Source organism: Aspergillus neoniger (genome assembly GCF_003184625.1).
Source record: "Aspergillus neoniger CBS 115656 unplaced genomic scaffold BO87scaffold_20, whole genome shotgun sequence".
Lineage (NCBI taxonomy): Eukaryota > Fungi > Ascomycota > Eurotiomycetes > Eurotiales > Aspergillaceae > Aspergillus > Aspergillus neoniger.
In genome coordinates this window covers 467,954-487,655 of record NW_020291148.1, presented here as the reverse complement: position 1 = coordinate 487,655, position 19,702 = coordinate 467,954, and the positions used below count along the sequence as shown (strand labels likewise).

Genomic DNA, 19,702 nt, shown 5'->3' with positions numbered 1-19,702 from the left:
TCCATCGTGACCTCTTCTATGCTAACAACGGTGTGGCTGTCTGCTTCTACAAAAAACAACTACAACTCCATACTGCCCAATAAAACTATTATACGACTATACTAGTATGGACCACTGGTAGATAGAATTTAGACTATGTTTTTCCACCCTCTTTCTCTATCTCCACTTTCTTCCTAGGCCCTACAGAGAGGAGACACACCTGCTGATGAATCCCTCAAAAAGCTTGGCCATGTCCGCGTGGGTTGCACGTCGCGATCTGACATTGGGACTGGCTTTTCTCCTCAACCTCGTCTACGCAATCCTTGCACAGATTTCACTATGATCCTCAGAGCTTCATCATCTTCCCGACCACACCCTCCCCGTGGAGGTCCTGTCCCGCTATACAGAAGATTTGCATCTCCCGATCGGGTAACTGTCGAGCGCAATCTTCCGCGCTCTGGGTCCGCACCATGGGGATCTCGTTCGACGTCAGCCTGCCTGTCTTACGCGGCTCTCTGACCAACGGACTAAAAATGTCACCATCGTACGCTACCACGCGCAACGACCGTGCTCCGTGCACGTCGTGTCCACTTCAATGGTCGATACTAGGCACACCATCAACAGAATTTTAAGGAGCTCTTCCTCCACCAGGAGGGAAATTTCATGACTCCAACACCTATTCAGACACGAAACTCCAATACCTCTACCAGAAGGGGCAATTTGGCAGAGCGGCATGGCCCGTAGCCTTACGAGTATTGAATCCAGTGCTGGGATTTTCAACCCACTTCACCAAATTCCCCTCAGCTGACGAATCACGGATAAAGGCGAACCCGATTTTGGGTGCCGATTCTCTGGCGGACGAAGGGATTGGGCAAATAAGAGGGAGCTGGATAGTCATGTAAGGCTAAGAAATGCACTATTTGCCAGCTAAGTTACTCGGAAAGCTGCCACAGAAGCAATTGGAGGCGCAGCATCGTATGCTGGCGTCGAACTATATGCTGGGGACGTCGTGGCCTTGAAGGATGTGAGGGTCATTTTAAATGAGCCCTCCTATAAGACGAGCAATTTAAACCCTAGCCGGAACAGACTTCAGCCGTCGTGTGGCCGGCGATGATTATGGTGATCTTGATGACTTATAAAAGCCAACCTTGATCAGGGTTCAGACTGCGCCTTGCACGGCAGACTTCTATATGTTTCAATTGGAGGACGACTCCATGATAGACACAGCGATCAGAAGACAATCATCGCGCCGTATGCGCACGACACCCTTGAAGCAAGCCCTGGGCAGTCCGTACGCATAAACGCCCTTTCTGTACATATAAGACGACCTGTCCAGCGCCCTATCTTCTTAGCATTAGAAGCACACGCGGCATCTGCACCCTGATGAATGTGAATCCCCACTCTGACAGTTCTCATGTACCACAAATCGCCAATTCATTTCCACCGTCATTTTATTCATCCCTCCAAAAAGGAATTCCCTAGGCCAATCATTTCATGCATATAACACATCCAGAGAACCCTACGCCATTGGTTTTAATCATTCAGCAGAATGGCGGCGCTGATTGAACACCTGAAGTCGATAACAGTTATACCGAGAGTACTCAAAAGAAAAAAAAAATACAAATCAAAATAAAAATCAAAAGAAGACCCGGAAACCCGACTTCTCCGAGTGTCCGCATATCTTCCTCCCTACCAACTCAAAGCGGAAAGTATCCAACGGAGATAAAACCAGTCGGCGTTACAGGATTACGGCATCCTTCCTAAACAGGACGATGGGTGGCGGAGACGCGCAAGCGTCCGTCTTGGCATGAGACAAGATCTGGCTAGAGGGAGCTTCCAGACCCATGGCCCTAAACCCGTTTCTGTTTGTTGTCCAAGGTGTCAACAGTCAATACCACCGTCCTAGACCCTGGCCAGGGGGCTTGGCGTGGATACCTCATCCGGTTATGTGTGGCTTTGCTTTTTCTTTTTCCCTCTTCCTTCTGAGTTTAGTAAGTGGTAGATTGATTGCGAGAGAAAGTCACAACCCTTTCCAGTTCGTTCTCGGGTTTGTGTTCCATTCCATCGATGGTCGAGACCCTGGACGATCTCATCTCTTGTTTTTGAGGACATTCTATTCTACAGAGGTATATTTCCATGGTTTAGACAATTGACTATAAATCTTCTTCACTACTACACTCTAGATAAGTAGAAAATAAAATATGGGGATGGCTAATATTAGCACCACCTTCACACCAGGTAAGAACTAAGAAGATTGCAATTCCAGAGATCAGTTGTTTCTTGGTTGGATTACGCAGCACTATGCAGATGACTAAGTAACTAACTAAAGGGAACCCGGGCTTTACGGCATCCCACTTAACCCGAACTGAACTGTTTTTGAACCTAAACGCGGAATTGAACCCTTGAAACCGAACACGTGAGCCATCCCTTTCCCGATTGGTGAGAATCCTTCAATGTAAGGTGCGGTGGGTCTTTTATCGATGCTGAACTGGCATGATTACGACAACTCTTTTCTAGGTGGATTCTTCAGTTCCTGCCTGCCTCCATACTGTAGAACAATACTGTACGGATTACTGAGCAGAAAGAAGAAGATCAACGGAATAACGGATAACGGAGTTAACACTGTGCGCGGCTCAAGCCGACAGAGATTCATACCCACATCTTTTTGTACCAGGTTTCAGTGACCCAAGGATCACAGTCAGTTACTGAGATTACTTATCCACATTTTAGTTGGAGGCACTAGACTACGTACTAATTAGTTTATCTAGTTGGTTGGTGGTTGGTGGTTTGTGGTTAGCGGGCCGTGTCATCGTGAAGTCATGATTAGATACTACTTGCAGATACGCTAACTATACTCTACAATACAATATAATATACTATAGTATACTATACACAATATATGTAGATAGATACTATATAGATTAAACTAGTCTAGGGATATATATATATACATACGTATGTATGATGTGATGATGCAACCGCGACTCATCTTCACCTGAGACAAACAGATAGATAGATAGATAGACAGCATACTGTAGTAGATATGATCCAGTTCCTTGCTTCAGGTACTCGCGGACATACATACATACATGCATACTACACGCATACATGCTTGATTCGCACACATACCGTATAGCATAACTTCAATACTGTGGACTCGCCACTACTGATACTACCTGCGACCTATCTGTCTGTCTGTCTGACTTCTTGCTAAGGTAGCATAGCATGAAGGCAGGCAGGTAGGTAAATGGACGTTGCCGCTGCAGTACTACCGTTACTGTGCAGGATGTAGGAAGTATATTATATATCTGTAGGTACTACTACTACACTTATACTCTAACTTTTCCCTCTATGTACACTCTGCACTTTATTGTTATAAATATACTATATAAAGTATTGCATATTATATTACTATCTATCCCATTATCCACTTCTAGAATACAAGCAACCAACTAAACAATTTAATCTCATCTCTAACATACATTGTATGAACTGACTCAAGAAAATGATCTACAACATATATGTACATGATGACGTACACCCCAAAACTGGGTCCCATAATCCCTTCCTTTTCCTTCCCGGGACGGGTAAGTATCTGCTTCGCTCTGCTCTTTGTCCCTCCCGGGTACGTAGTTAGATAGTTTGGACAACGCGTTTCAGATAGCGTAGGTAGGGATGTATGATGTGTGGTTGGGTTTTGTTGGATAATCCGATGATCATTGTTGGGATGTATCAGATAACGTACGCGGCTTTATTGAATTTTACTTTTCTTGCCATGTGTCATGTGTATTGTGGTGGTTAGGTTTGGGAGCATGGGTTTTTGACTTCTTCGATGGATGTTCGGTTCGGCGTGGTGGTGTGTTTGCTGTGCTTTGCTTGCTGTGCGGTGTGTAGAGGGGGGAATTAAGTTTTCTGCACTACTACATACTACTCTAGTTTGGGTGCTAGTATCTATTAATCAATCTTCTAGAAGGTGTCTCGTCTTGTCTTGTCTTGCTCTAAGCGGTATCTTTATTATGCTGTGTCGCTTGCCGAATTCTTATTTAATCTATGGATTAGGAAGATCGCTATGCCCAGATACTATGTTCGCCGTGCTCGTGTTCGCCAAGAATATAAACAGTAAATGCTGAATGAATGAGTGAACGAATGAATGAACGAATGAAGGAGATGAAAAGAAACAAGGAAACCGCTGCAGTCCATAACAGCAATCAGGTTGAACACTTGGATAGTTCGGCAACGAATGACTTGCCCCAGAAAGCACTGCGACATTACCGTCAGCTAACTATGCGTTGTATACTCATCAATAGGCCGCGTCAGCTTACCTGGTGTACTTGGAGATGTATTTGTAGAGCTTTTCGAATTTTTGGGCCCGCAGATCGTCACTCATCGACACGGCCTCGTGGTATGCGTTGGCAAGTTCTTCCGTGTTCCATGGGTTGACGACAATGCTGCCGTTAAGGCTTTGCGCGGCTCCAGCAAACTCCGACAGAATAAGCACCCCCTTGCGTTTCTGCTGTGTTGCAACGTATTCAAACGACACTAGGTTCATCCCGTCGCGAGTCGACGACACGACACACGCGTCGGAGGCAGCATACAGCGCGATGAGCTCATCAAAGCTCACCGATTTGTGCATGAAGTGGATGGGCATGTAGTCGACCGTTCCTGAGTCAGGCTGTTAGCAGGCGCAAGAGGAGAGAAGTATTGCCATTGCCAGTCTTACCGAATTTTCCGTTGATTCTGCCCACCAGCTCGTTCACCACGGCCCTCAGGTTCTGGTACTCTTCAACATCCTGACGACTCGGGACAGCTACCTGTACCAGCACGACTTTGCCCACCCATTCGGGATGCTGGGAGAGGAAGACCTCCAAGGCGTGCAGCTTCTGGGGAATACCCTTGATGTAGTCAAGGCGATCAACGCTGACCATCAACTTGGTGCCTTGGAACTTGTTCTCAAGGTTTGCGATGCGGTTCTGCACCTTGGGGCTCTTTAGGCCTTCGGTGAACTTGTCGGGGTCAATGCCGATGGGGAAAGCTCCCACGGCAACAGATCTGTCCTTGAATTTGACACTGCTGGGGGTCGTGACCAATCCACTGCCAGGGACGTTAGCCTACATTCGGCCAGAGAGCAAGTGGTCACTTACAGGATGTGAGAGCAACAGCTCAGGAAGTGACGCGCATAGTCATAGGTATGGAACCCGATCAAGTCACACTGCAAAACGCCGCGCAGCAACTGACTCCGCACGGGCAGGATTCTATAGATCTCACTGCTCGGGAACGGAGTATGCAAGAAGAATCCAATGCGGATATTGTTCTTGCCCAAGGCTGCAAGTTCCTCGCGGAGAACCTCCGGAAGAAGCATGAGGTGGTAGTCGTGGACCCAGACCAGGTCCCCTTCCCGGGCCTCATGGGCGATAGTCTTCGCGAACAAACGGTTCGCCTCACGATACGCATCCCAGGCAGCTTCGTCGAAAACAATTTCACCGGGATGGTAATGCAAGAGAGGCCACAAGATTGAGTCTGATAGCTCACATTAGCAACAGCTACGGACCTGTCGCGCCCTGCCAGGTGGCAGCCGCAGGAGATAGGTGCGGAAGCGCATCCGATGCAGGTGGAGAGGGGAATCATGACGATACGTACTTGAGAAGCCATTATAGTGGCGATCTGCCAGTTTGTCGTCCATGAACACCGGAGTGGCGTTGAACTCTTCCTGCAATCGCTGCTTTACGGAATCGACCTCATCTTCAGGTACTTCCAGTCCTGGCCAGCCATACCACTGGAAGGTCGTGGTCTTTGATAGTCCGCTCAAACCAGTCACCAGGCCACCAGAGGACATGGAAAATTCATATTTCCCACCCCCGGAGCGACGAATGGTGATAGGTAGACGATTAGAAACGATCAACAGGCGGTGATCGCCTTCCGAAGAATGACCGTTGGCAGCCATTGGGGGGAAAGAGATAATGCAATGGAGAGCAGAGCAAAAGGGGTGTGCCCCGCTTTGAGGATGGTGGAGGATAAGATGAGTCAATTGAGGGGAATTGATAGGAGACTGGAAGGTAATATAATGAGAGTAGCTGGGGGAAAAGGGAAAGGAGGTGATGAGAAAGAGGGGGGACAAGACAAGCAGGTGGTAGTAGTAGTGTAGTGTAGAGTAGTGGTGGTGATGGATGGAAAGTTGAAGGGGGAAATATTGAAGTGGTGATGGTAATTTTGGTTTATCTTTCAAGCTTTCCGCTTTCCATATCATTTCGTGTTGCCCCTCACCATTTCCTCTTTGTGACTTCACTTTTTCCACTTCCCACTTTTTTCTTCTCCTACTTTTCTCTTCCTTCCCGTCTCCATCCCTCAATTACCCGGTCCTTGTCTGGAGTGCCGGAATCAACATTGACCAACCCGGTGTTCCATGTGCTTCGGTGACCATTCCCATTGTCTGGCGGAAACAAGGCGCGCGTGCGCGACAGAGCGACCCAACGCCCGGTCGAATTGTCGAGAACCATCGCCAAAACGCTATCTTAGTGCCGGTGGAGAGACTGCGGATCCCACGGGAACCACAACGTCATTGATCTCATTGGTCTGCCCACTATAAGCTGCAAGGCTATAGCAGCACTGCCAGGCAAGTTTTCTTGCGTCTCTGGCTTCATCTATGCCATGCATCGGGCTTGTGATCTGAGACCATAATCCTGGTGGCCTAGATCCGGGTCCCCGTTCCCCCCCATTCCCCTCCTTCTCTCTTACTCTCCTGCCCTCTTTTGTTTTCTTTTTTAGCATCCCTCATGATGCGACTGGACTGGCATCTCTCTGCCCAAGACAAGCCCAAAGAACCTGCCCGAACCCCTCCTTCGCGCTTGGAACATGCCCCTCTCCAGTCACACCTTTTCCCCCGAAGAGCCCAGAATGTTCCTGTCATTTTCGCATGTGCTTCATCTCCCTGGTCTGGACGGCTTCCCCCCTGGTCCAATCATCAACGTCACCACTCCCTGCTTTCTTCATCTTCTGGCTCGGGTGTCTAACCTGTCCCCGGGATTTTCAGGGTCGTCGCAACTCACTCTTCTCCCGTGACACTTAAGACATAGCTCCTGCCGTCGCATATCAAATCATTCCCACACCCTCTTTAGCCTCCCTTGGTCCGGAGAGGAAGAAATCAAATCTCCACGGATCATTCACTGAATTCCCTCCGGGAAAAGCGGCACGCATAATTCCATACTTCAGCCTTTCATTTTCCTCCAGAGAACCTCCAAAGCTCCCCCTCAATTCCTCGTGCAATAGCCCTTGAACAATACAATAGGCAAGACTTTGTCGGTGTCACTTCACCCCAATGACGGTCTTCATTGCCTCACTGTATGTTTGTCCTTCTTCATCTCGCAGTTGATTGAGTTCTCACTCACACTGTCCAGTTTTCTCCCCTATACCATTGACTTTCAAGCTACCGAGTTGCGACATGCTCGGCGCAAGTCATCCAGTAGCTCTTCTCGCGGAGAGGGCCGAATCATAGGGCGACTAGCAGACACCAACAGGAAGCACCATTCCAAGAGCATAAGTCTGTCGCTAACTCCTGGCGCCACCACCGACGATGAAAGGATCTTCAAGCCCTATGTCTCGCGCGCTGCAGGTGAGATTCCGGCTGCAGATGATCCCAACGGCCCAGGCCCTAGCGAACCTCGTACCGTTTCCTGGGGCCAGAGCCGTAAGTTCAATCAGCCGCGCTTAAAGACTTCTCTTCACCCGGGTCCCTCCATCCTGAGCCGTCCTGGGCCAGGGGATGATGTGGACAACCCGCCCTATCTGGATGGACCTGTAGATGTATTGAGCTCAGAAGAAGAACACGGGAGTCCCCGTGCTTTGCTCTCTGAGCTTGACTGGGTTGTCAAGGCAGCTGAACAGGGCAATGGTGGCTTGCGGAACGCCATCAATGCTGCCGAAGAAGCAGGCATGTTGACGGACAAGATGTGGGTGGGCACATTGGGTATGCCTACGGACTCATTGAGAGACGGCACGCGTGCCAGTATCTTCGAGACGCTGGAAGATGAGTACGAGTCGCTTGCTGTGTTTGTCCGCGACAGCGAATTCGAAGGTCATTACACCCACTTCTGCCGGGCTGTCCTGTGGCCTGCTTTCCACTATCAGATGCAGGAAAGCCCGCGACACACGGAGTACGACGATTACTCCTGGAAGCAGTATGTCAAAGTCAACGAGGCATTCGCAAAAATCATTGCTGCATACTGGCGTCCTGGTGACAGCATCTGGGTACATGACTATCACCTCCTGCTTCTTCCGGGAATGCTCCGGGAGAGGCTGCCAAAGGCAGAAATCGGCTTCTTCATGCATACTGCATTTCCCTCGTCGGAGATCTTCCGCTGCCTGAACGCTCGAGAGGCACTGCTGAAAGGGCTTCTCGGTGCGGATCTGATTGGTTTTCAAACGGAAGAGTACTGCTATCATTTTCTTCAATCTTGCATTCGCCTTTTAAGGTTGGAAGTCTCCGTTGATGGCGTACAACTCGACCGACGATTCGTCCATGTGAAGAATATGCCCATCGGTGTTGACGTCAAATCGCTCGACGCGCTGCGCAGGACTACACATGTGAAGGATTGGATCGCCAATATCACCTCTCGATACAAGGGAAAACATTTGATCGTTGCTCGTGACAGGCTCGATGCTCCGGGTGGTATCAAGCAGAAGCTTCTCGCTTATGAACTTTTCCTGAAGAAGTACCCTAAGTGGAGGGAAAAGGTATGTTCGGGCGAAGCACAATGCATGGTTTAATACATTTGGTACTAACTAGCCCAGGTGGTCCTTGTTCAAGTCGCTTCGGCTTCTGAGCTGCCTGAATTGGAAGCTCAAGTATCGAAAATCGCCATGAGGATAAACTCGGTGTACTCCAGCTTGACTCATCAGCCCCTGGTACTCCTGAGACAGGACATCAGTTATTCCCAGTTCTTGGCCCTCATGAGCGTGGCGGACATCTTCATGGTCACCAGCCTTAGGGAAGGCATGAACCTTAGTAGCCACGATTACATTCATTGTCAGGATGGAATTCTGGCATCTCAGCGTCATGGCTCTCTTATTCTGAGCGAGTTTACAGGGAGCGCTTCCCTCTTCAGTGGGCACGAACTTCTGGTTAACCCTTGGGATTACAAAGAGGTTGCCGATGCGATTAATAAGGCGCTTTCCATGACGCCTGAGCAGAAGGAGCGGAACTGGCAGTTCTTGCTTGAAAAGCAAACCCCTCACACAGCGATCGCATGGTTCAACTCATTCCACACCGCTCTGACTAATGCACACAGCACGCAGCTATCTCGGGAACTCAGTCAGGTGTCCCTTCTGTCCGTCAAGGCCGTGAAGGAGGCGTATGACAATTCCAGCTCACGCCTTTTCGTCTTGGAAGACGACGGCATCATTGCTCCTCAAAACGGATCTTCAACTGACCTAATCGCTCTGCTCGAGCGCTTGCTAGCAGATCCCCAGAATATTGTTTATGTGACGAGCAGCAAGAGTCCGGAGCAGCTTGACTCAGCCTTGGAGGCACTCTCTACCAAGGTGGGGTTGATCGCCGAGAATGGCTGTTTCAAGCGCGAAGTCGGCTCAAACACATGGAAAACGCTGGTAGACATGGAAAAGGCTAAGGACTGGCGGAACGGCATCCGCAAAGTGATCCAGTATTACCATGAACGAACTGAAGGAAGTGAGATGGAAGAGCGTCGTTGTCTCATGAACTTCTGCTACGAGCATGCGCATGATCCGGAGATCGCCGGGCGCCAGGCCTCGAGCCTAGCAGATCAGATCAACGGCACACGGGGAAGCGAAGCCATCCGCGTGGTCCTCAGCCAGGGCGCAGTGAGTGTCGAGCCTCTGGACGTGTCCAAGGCCAAAGCAGCCGAATCCGTCCTGCGGCAGTTACCCCGCACGCCGGATTTCGTGTTCGTCGCCGGAGGTGCGCGCGGCGACGAAGCCCTTTTCCGCTGGGCTAATCGCCTGCATGCTGAACAGATGATCCCCAGCGTGACCACCCTGACCGTGGGCTCTCACGCCACGGAGGCCAAAGCCGTGCCTCCCGGTGACATGAGCATGGCCGATATTGTAGACGCTTTTACTTCTCAGCCGATGACAAACGGAATGTCTAACGGACACACCAACGAGCACTCCGCTGAGGTTACTAACGGGCTTGCAAATGGTCACCACCCCGAAGTAAATGGCGTCAATGGAGAAAGCCATGACTGACCCTCTCGCCCTTTCACCCCTCCCTCCATTCTTTCATTACTCCATCCTTACTCCATTCCTTCCCAAGTGAACATGTAGCATCCATCCATCCATCCTCTGACCCCTCATTCCATTCTACTGTTATCTCTCTTCTTTCCCTCTGCCCTTATCTTCTCTTCTTCTCACATGTCTAGCTACCTCTTTCCTAAGTATGATATAACGTGTCACGGCGAATGATCCATAATGTGTCCATCGGAAGGAAAACCCCTACCTCGATACACGATAATTATATTATACCATCCTTCCCTTACCAATATATTCTTAGTGTACTTTAAGAATGGATATTTGATATTCAATACCGTAAAATAGTTCCTTCCTCTGTACTACAAACATCGTTACACAACTGATAAGATAGTAATCAAGATAGAAGGAACACTAGATCTGATTGATGGTTGTATTGATTGATTGATGATGATCTATTCCAAAAACAACCAGACGAGTTTCCTACCTTACCTACTAACTAATCAGTCAGTTAGTTACCTATGGATCTTACCTCCCCCCGCAGCGCAGCCATGGCCAGAGTCAATAGTCAGTCAATGAACAATGCAACCACTGCCTTTGCAAGATAAGATGAAACCCCTGGAGAAAAACAGAATCAAAGGGGGGAAAGGGGGGTACTCGCGACTATGAAAAAAGTAAACAGTAACCATGAAAAACACCAAAGTAGACAAGGGTTGTGGCTATGGGGAAAAAAAAGCGAAATGAGTAAATACATGGAGTAATCCGAGCCCCTCCCCACGTGAGTTGAGCCAAAAAGTAGTAAAGGTGAGAATAAGACGGATGAGGGGATGGGGTTGCAAGGTTACAGTGAATGCGCCAGAAGAAATAGAGGGAGAAATGAATGCATGCATGCATGACCGGAACGCGTGGGTAAACTCTACCGGGATTTCCAGGAAGGAACCGAGACCCATCGGGATGAAGGAAAAAGCAAAGTTAAAAAGACGGAAATGAAAGGGGACGTAAATCATCAGCAAGGGAATAATAATGATAATAATCGTAGCAACCAGATCATCCGGGCCCGCGTTTGACATTACACGGATAAAAAAGAAGAGGTGGGGGGAGCGATGAGGAATAGCAGATAATAGTTACACTTGGACGACCAGATAAGGTATGTCTTTGTCAGGCGAGATTTAACCGCCCACGTCAGCATTGGGTGGCTCGTCACGCAATGTAGCAGACGGATTGGTGCCGGCTGATATCAGGGTCGGTGCAACCCGTCTCTTCTTCGGCTGTTGCTGACTCTGCTGTTGTGCCTGCGGAGCGGCGCTCTGATCTTTGTCGTCCTCCTTCTCAGATTCACCGGCTCGTTTGCCTAGAACACTGTTGCTGACATAGTTTGTCCCACTTTGGGAGGCCGCGGACATGGGGGTCTGCGGCGGGGTAGTGAGCGGAAGTGTCGGAGGCTGGGCTGAATGGGTTGCTGTCACCAGCGGCACAGATCCCAGCGTGGGCGTCGGGTTATTGATGAGCCTCGAGCTACCAGACTGTGTCGTAACCGAAGAGACAGAGTTGGACCGTGCCGGACTTGCGGGAGGTGCCTGGGTCGAATTCGCTTGAACCGCTGAGCTTGGTTTGGCAGTGACGGGCGTGGGGAGAGGCGTGTTATTGGCGGATGAAACGGCAGCTCCTGCCTGTTGAGCCGCTGATGCCGGAGCAACGTATGGTTGGCCCAATTCACCCGGGGAAAACGCGAGGGTCGAACAGAACCCGTCTGATGAACTCATCATCAAAGTCAATCCGTCGTTTGACCTGGAGAGCACTTAGTACACCGGTAAGTGATCCTGTTTCTGATACTGAACTTACCATGTCAAGTCGGTGAATGTGGCAAAGTGCAAATTGCTAACGACACAAATCGGTGTCTGTTGCTGGGTATCATATACCATGACCCCATCCTGGGTCGCCACAGCATACACGATCCGGTAAGGTAACGTGAATACAGGTGCAGGACTCTGGCTTACTGCTCGATCCGTGGCCTTGGGAGTCGAGTTATTCTTCGCTTGGTCGTTTGGCGCCGACGTTGGGGGTTCCATGGAAGCATTGTCCCCTGTAGAGCTTACTACCGGCTCGGGAAGAGAAGAGAAAGATTCCTCCGTTGACGAGGTATCTAATGTGATATGCTTCGCAGGCTGGGGACCCTGCCGAAGCGTGTAAAACACGGGGGAGCATTTCACTGCCACAGAGGGCTTCTTGTGGCCTGGAAGATGGGAGATGGGAGGCTTGTTGAAGCCTGCACGAGTGTAGATGTAGACAGTGTTGGTGATCTCATCTGTCGTCTTGGTCGGATCCGTAGCAGACACATGCGAAGTTTTGTATTGGCCTGCGGGCGTGAATAGCAAGCTACCATCGGGGGCAAATGTCAGCCTCCGGAAGAATGAGGTGAAGGTTTCATTCGCATATATATTGGCATTCTTCACGCCAAGTCCACCCAGCAGACCTGGCGAGGGTACTTCCAGTGGCTTGACTGCAGGCAATGGCAAGGATGGCGCTGGGGATGCCGATCGACGGATCGAGGGAGATGAGCCGAAGGATGAGCGTCGGCTGTGAGACACCGGTGGAGGGTCCATAGGCAGATTTGAGGTCATCGGTGTGCCCGGGGTAGAAGGGGCAGGGGACACAATAGCAGCAGCAGCGGAGCTCGGTGCTGCGGGTTGGGAGCGAATAGAAGGATCTGGCGGGGCTGGGCTACTGGAGGAGATGCGTTTGGCAGGGAGATCCATCTTGAGGAATTTCCCATGGGAGGTGAGGGTGAATTGACCGTCCTTTGTTTTCAAGCTGTAGATATGGACAGAGCGATCTGACGACTGTGTCGCCACGAACTCATTCAGAGGATCCCAAGCTACACCTTGGACATAATGAGAGTGCTCAGCAATCTGGCGTACCATTTGACCTAGGTTTTTCGTCGTCAGCTAAAGGTACTCCTCGAGAGATTCTGAGAGAGGAAGCTCACCTGTCTGAGCATTATAGATCCGAGCAATATTGTCCATGCTCCCTGTGATGATGAACACGCCATCCGGTGACCAGGCGAGATCATAGATCTCTGCACCAGAAGATCGACACATGTGCTTTACGCGCCATGTTTCCTTGTCGTCCGAACGATCTTCACCCAGGCCCGATTGTGTTTGCAATTCCGATGGGACCCAGAGTAACACATTGCCATCATCTCCGGCAGATGCCAGCATCTCGCCTGAAACATTGACAAAGACGAACAGTCAGAGACAAGATCGGGTATACGGGTCGAGGAGATATCTACCTTTAGGACTGAAACGGACCACATTGACGGCTTGGGTGTGTTTAATCAGTGTGCTCAGGTAGGTCACTTTTCGTTCTTCGCCAGTTGTCTCCACTTTCCATAGCTATGGTTGTGTGTTTGTCAGAGAAAAGGCCGAGAGGAGGAGTAATGAGGGGGAGGAGGTCTGGTGAGGGGGTTTCGTACTCGGACGTTGTTATCACTAGGGAGGAGAAGCGTTAGCACCATAGACCCAGGACTCGAATTAACACAAAGAGTGGAATAGCATACTTGCCAGCCGTGGCCAGACGACCTTTGCCATTGGGGTCGAAATGGACCGAGTAGATGGGGGCATTGTCGTTGTGCCACGAGATGAGCAACGGGGTGGCCTTCATGGTGAGCACGGCAGCTCAATGAGGGCCCCTGGGGAGTAACGGAGAAGACTACAGCTCTTCTTGCGTGCAGGGGAAGAGCTTGATAATATTGAATGTTGGCAATGAAAAGGGTGTGAGATCGCCACAGCAAGAGAGAGCGAGAATGGGTAATGATCGGAGGAGGGAGCCGTTCGTAGAGAAGGTTAATTTATTGCTTTGGAGCAACGAGAGGAATCAATCAATCGATCAAGCAATTAATCAGGTGCCGCGGAGCACAACCAGTGGAGGGACGGAGGATTCCAGTGGGGAGGCAGAAGAAAGGGATAGATCCGGTGAAGGTAGCCAGGGAGTGAGTAGTCACCAAGTTGTATTGAGGAAAGTTGAATGGGAAGAGGAAAAAAAGAGGGCCCAGCGACAGAGAGCCAAAGGGTCGTAGTGGTGATGTCGATGCTTCCCGTGTTGGTTTCGCTTCCTCGTGTCGCTCTGGCGTTCAACGCGCCCGGCGAATGACAGCCGCCCTGACCGTCAGCATCTTTCCTGGAGATGCAATCGATCAGCATTTCAACTACTTCCCGTGGTTACAATGTTCTACATTTTTGGTACAGAGGTTTGTCTCCTGTCTTTATGCATGTCTTGAACATACCAAACGGTCGCTTTTCTACGTGAACTAGATATATGATTCTGCTCATGGTTTGTTGCAGATCAATCCCTCCTAGCTCAAAAGGTGTATAAGCAAGCAAGTATATCTATCCCCAGCGATGGTACCTGAGGGATCGCTCTCCTGCGTTTACTTTAGGTTTATTCACTTTCATTGGCTTTTCCTTGCATTCCTATTGGAAGGGTAAAAAAGCACCCTGGAAATCCGTGGCCCTGCATGTCCATGCGTAACAACGTCGATTGTCGCAGACTCGCTTCTAAATCATAACTCCTACTGGAGGGGGTGACAAATGGGGTAATCATACACAAGAGAAGAGAAAGATCCAGTCCATAATGGAAGCACCACGCCTATGCTTTATGTAACCCAACGGCCAATCGTCTCGCCGAACCAACTGACGGCCTTCTCTCTGCGCTTTTGCCGTGCGTCCTCGTGTGTCTGCATAAAAGGCGATGCCTCCTGTACGTACAATTTCTGTTGCTCCAGTTGCGCATTGTGTGCTCGGATCTCCAATTCTCGTTCATGTGGAGTAAGCTGTGCCAACGGTTTGGACGGTTTCAATCCTGCCGGAATCGTCTCACCTCCAGGAATCTCCAGGGCTCCTGGTGTGTTGGCCGGTGTCTGCGGTGCCTCTGCCTTGGGGTTGAAAAGAGAGGTGAGAGGTGGGGCCTCCTGTCCGGCTTTCTGCGCTTCTTCGACCCGTTTCTCGTAGTCAAGCATCTGATGGTAGAGTTTATCGGCGTGCATCTGAATCCGTTCTTCCCTTTCCTCGTCCCAGTTGAAGGAGGAAGCGTATCCTAGGGCCTGGAGGAATTTCTGGATGATTGTCAGCATATACCGACCGACAACGGCTCAGACGTCGCAGGAAAAGAAAAGAGCCGGTTTAACTGCGCCTGCACTTACAGCCTGCGTGGTAAAACAACGAGAGAACTTAGCGTTCTCCTCAGAGCACAGAGTCACACGGGCGCGCAATCGTTTCTCCCAATTGCCAGTCTGGAAGCAGTAGGTCAAGTCCTCATGCTCCAGGGCGCAGTTTTCCATCGCTGCCCGGTGCACGGTATCACCGCGCTGCTTGTACTTCTCAATCACTCGCTCTGCAGTCTTCTGTTCCGTCGCTTCCTTTTCCTGGGGCGGCTTGTAGGTCTTCCAGAGATGCGCGTAACGGCCATCTTGGAATAGAGAAGCGGAGGGAAGGGCGGGTTCGGAAGGTTCGGCGCTGACAGCTGGCTTCGTATCTTGGGGCACCGTCTTGGAGGGGTCCTGCGACGAGGGGACTGAGGTGGTTGGAACGTATTTCTCTGGAGCTTCATGCTCGAGGTATTCTCGCAAACCCGGGTCAAGCTTTTTGACCGGGTCGTCCTTGTTTGAGCCACCCCAAAACCAGCCCATGGTGTGAGTGCAGCAAAGGGTTCTTTTTCGGAAGAGTAATTGTCCAATTGATAGGCAGAATGCGCGGTTAAAGGGTGCGAGTAGTATTGAGGAACATATGAAGAAGAACTGGCTGGAGCATGCGGAGACCGATCGACTGCAAAGGCACTTGACCGACCGCCATACCGCTTTGGTCTAAAGTGCAGCCCAGAGAGGAAAAGGCCAAAGATCGAGCCGGGGTTCGAACCCGAGGCATTGCCAATACCTTGATCTATCTATCATATATCGCGTCTTGGCGAATGCTTTCGACAGTATACAGTAGACATGATGGTATGAAAAAGAGAGTCAAACTTTGAGAAGGAGACGAAAATGCCATCTGGTGTTAATAGTATTTTTAAGTCATCTTTTCATGACAATACTACTGGCTGTGAATAACTGTTGGTTCCATCCATGATACTGGAGCATTTCGAGATCTGTACTTTGGCGAATCAACTGTTACCCGACATTTATATATAACTTACAGCTTGTTGAATGTGAAAGAAACCAGTGTCAGAACTTGACTTCATGATACTTGCCACAGAAACGCAGTTGACAGCGACAAGGGTCAAAGTTGCATAAATCCATCTCAAATCACACATTCATTTTTTTTTTTTTTTTTTTTTTTTTTTTTTTTTTCATAATATGTGTTGTCGGGTGTATAACCACAAGTCCGTCAGATTTACTAGTCTGCTAACTCAGTGTACTTACTGATCAAGTAGTCTCGAGCAAAAGAGCCATCGTATCACAATGTTTTCCTGGAAATAGGGGAGATCTATGTCCGTGAAATATATCTGTATGTATCGCTTGTTCGTACCCAGGACATATGACGATAAGCTTTAAACAACTTCTTCCCAAAAGAAATAAAATGTAAACATAGACTGCGGTTGTTCACGGGCACCCACATGGCGGGAGCATCGCCAACCCACCATTGGCCATCCCGGCGGGCGGCATCGCTCCATCATCACAGCTCCTCTCCATCCATCCACCATCGCCCGTCATATTCTCCCTCCATTATCTTCCCCTTCGCGTGAGGTTTGGCGCGTTAAGCTCGCCAGGAGCGCCGCCTCTCAACCATGGCTTCCAGTATGTTTCCATCAAACCTCCGTGCTTGCGCCAATGCTAATTGTATTCCGACTATCCAGATCGAGAGGAGCGGCTGCAAATGCGGCAGCGCGGAGCAGCGTACGCGCATCACCATCCGAACCCCGCGACGAAATCGCCCAGACCCCGATTTTGCTAACGCTGTGACTGTCTAATAGGTCACGTAAGACCAAGGCGATAGACTTTGGGTTTTCCTTTGGCCTGCCCACTGCCTCCGATGAACCGTCTCAATCCACGTCGCGACCGGACAATGTCGGTATTTCGCTGTTCCCTCCTGCACCACCACCGGCCTCGACAACAGATACCGCTGTAAACGCGACGGCGCCGGTATTAGCAACGGAACCGGAGATTACACAACCTTCCCATATATCGCCGGAGAGAAAGCTGTCATCGCAAGAGGGGCATATTCGCCGAACACCAGGAAGCGCGCGCAACAAACTCCCGCCGCGTCCGTCGCCTTACGATCTACCTACGGAAGATCCGCCGGAAGTCGGTCCTAGTCGCAAGATTAGGAAACTTGGTGTGTAATTAGATAATATGATGTGCTACAGGATGCTAATAGGCCAAAGATCATCCTAGAAGATCTTCGACAATATCATTCAGCGCGCGGACTGAAGAGAGTTCGCAGCCACTCAACAATGGCGTCGAATCAATTGCTGCTACCCAGTCGCCTCCCAAACCGACGAGTCCACCTATTACCAATGGCACACAACATCCTCAAGGGGTACCGTCTACTACACCTGTTGTACAGGAGGATCCCGCACAAATACAACCACCGCAGTCAGCAGAGCCTGTAGGACCTGACCATGCCACGGAACCGCCGCCGGAATCTCAACAAGAACCCCAAGCGAAAGCGACGTCTTCTCCGCCAGGCGAGAAAACAAGAGACAAGCGCAAGAGACGTACATCTCAGGATAGTGAAGCTTCTTCGCGCCGTTCCCCGCGTCGCTCTCCGCGGGGCTCTCCGCAAAACGCCGTGAGCCCCAAGGTAACAAATGTAGGAGATTCGCAGGTATCAGAAGCAATGGATATATCACCGAATGGGAAACCACCAGTCACAGCGTCACCAAAACCTACTGCGCCTGAGGCTACCGGAAGCAAAGATGACACTGCACAGGATAACACCGAGCCTCAGGCTACTAGTGAAGCGCAGATACCCGCAGCGCAAATACCCAGCGAAGAGCAGACTACCACTGCAAGCGATACCACACAACAACACATTGTTAGCGAGGCTGAAGCCACCAGATCTCCAATTGCTACCGAACCTCAAGAGGCAGCTGAGTCTCAAGATGCTGTCGAACCCGAAGAGACGAACGGCATCGAGAAAGCGGCCGAGCCTCATGCTACTACAGCACAGACAAAGTCTCCAACACCTCCAAGAGCCAAACGAACGAGAGGCCAACGTGCAGCATCCGTTCAACCGCAGTCAACAACTGCCAAACAGTCTAGACTGGCCAGAGCCGGCTCAGCAGAAAGCGCCCCGGCCCAGGGTATGGAGCGAAAGAGGCTTCGTGGACGTATCGCGAAGGGCCAGGAGCCTACGCCCGACATTCCTACAATAGAAGAAGAACCCGCCGATGACACTGGCGTGAATATTTCATCCCAGCCAAAGGACGATATTGTGGCCAACAAGGGAAGTCGGCAATCACGGCTGCCAAGACCTACGGTGGACAAGAAGCCGACGCGCGCTGGACGCCCCGGAAGAAAACCGGCACGATCACAGGATATTCAGGAAGAAGTGCCTCTGCCTGAGCAAGAGGCGCAGCAGCCGGAAGAGCAGGAGCCTGAGCCTGAGCCAAAGTCCAAGGCCGTCCCAGAACCCGAAACAGATCTACAGCCGGAGGCACCGACAGAACCCATACCATCAAGGCCTGGCAGACGTGGTCGCGGCAGGAAACCATTGCCAGAGACTACAGTTGATGAAACACAGGCTCCGAACGAAGAGATACCAGCACAAACCGAGCAGGCTGAACCTGAAACAGAAATACAATCGGCCCAACCAACAGAATCTTCTAAGCCTGCCAAACGTGGTCGTGGCAGGAGACCGCTGTCAAGGAAAGAGAACGATGCAGCGCAAGCTGAGGCAGTCGAGCCGGAACCTGTACCAGAGGCCGAAGAAGAACCACAGCCGGAGCCTCCAGCAGAACCCGAACCGTCCAGGCCTGCCAAACGTGCTCGCGGCCGTAAACCGGCGTCAAAGGAGAATGCTGAGACAACACAGGCTCCGGATGAAGAAGCTACAGCACAAGCAGAGCCGGCGGAGCCCGCCGAAGAAGCACCTCCACCTAAGAAGCGCAAGCCCAGACAGCCTCGGGGAGAAACAGTGCCAGTAACTGTCCATCGCTTCGTGAACGCCGCTATACTTGGAGAAGGACCCGAACCAGAGGGATCATCGGACGAAGAAGAGGAGCCAGCCGAGGGAGTCGCAGCGAAAGAGAAGGCCAAGCTTGTGAGCCGAGGCGGCGTCAACGCAGCAGACGTACTAAGCCAGATCTGCCGCGAGACATTAGAAAAGACGCTTGCAACACTCAAGAACGGGATCGCCAATGAAGGCAACGCCTCCCGGCGTGCAGAATGGACACGCAAGAAGAAGGCCGTCGAGGCCTACGGCACGGAACTTGAGGGCCGTCTTTTCGAACTGAGCGAGATGCTCGACAGTAACTTTGTCCTCGGACGCCAAATCAAGAAATCCAAACGGGAAATGAT

At 50.7% G+C, this 19,702-nt stretch overlaps 4 protein-coding genes across 4 annotated transcripts; 1 reads left to right on the top strand and 3 right to left on the bottom strand.

The window, feature by feature from the left end:
* Positions 1-4,187: 4,187 nt before the first annotated feature.
* Positions 4,188-5,920, bottom strand: BO87DRAFT_426990 (glycosyltransferase family 20 protein; the record flags this gene model as incomplete). Its single annotated transcript, XM_025627385.1, has 5 exons — positions 4,188-4,239; positions 4,302-4,641; positions 4,700-5,070; positions 5,121-5,496; positions 5,617-5,920. The coding sequence occupies 5 exons, from the start codon at positions 5,918-5,920 to the stop codon at positions 4,188-4,190; spliced, it is 1,443 nt and encodes a 480-aa protein (XP_025478824.1).
* Positions 5,921-7,291: 1,371 nt separating this feature from the next.
* Positions 7,292-10,194, top strand: BO87DRAFT_310708 (trehalose-6-phosphate synthase; the record flags this gene model as incomplete). The annotated part of the gene is made up of 3 exons (XM_025619515.1): positions 7,292-7,314; positions 7,371-8,706; positions 8,764-10,194. The coding sequence occupies 3 exons, from the start codon at positions 7,292-7,294 to the stop codon at positions 10,192-10,194; spliced, it is 2,790 nt and encodes a 929-aa protein (XP_025478823.1).
* Positions 10,195-11,225: 1,031 nt separating this feature from the next.
* BO87DRAFT_87455 (putative chromatin assembly factor 1 subunit B) lies at positions 11,226-13,962 on the bottom strand. Its single transcript, XM_025629643.1, has 6 exons — positions 13,751-13,962; positions 13,667-13,682; positions 13,484-13,586; positions 13,181-13,417; positions 12,037-13,120; positions 11,226-11,982 (listed from the first exon to the last, which is right to left on the bottom strand). The coding sequence occupies exons 1-6, from the start codon at positions 13,852-13,854 to the stop codon at positions 11,364-11,366; spliced, it is 2,163 nt and encodes a 720-aa protein (XP_025478822.1). The 5' UTR covers positions 13,855-13,962; the 3' UTR covers positions 11,226-11,363.
* A 684-nt stretch (positions 13,963-14,646) lies between these two features.
* Positions 14,647-16,037, bottom strand: BO87DRAFT_377505 (uncharacterized protein). The gene is made up of 2 exons (XM_025623573.1): positions 15,392-16,037; positions 14,647-15,304 (listed from the first exon to the last, which is right to left on the bottom strand). The coding sequence occupies exons 1-2, from the start codon at positions 15,875-15,877 to the stop codon at positions 14,846-14,848; spliced, it is 945 nt and encodes a 314-aa protein (XP_025478821.1). The 5' UTR covers positions 15,878-16,037; the 3' UTR covers positions 14,647-14,845.
* Between the last annotated feature and the right edge of the window lie 3,665 nt (positions 16,038-19,702).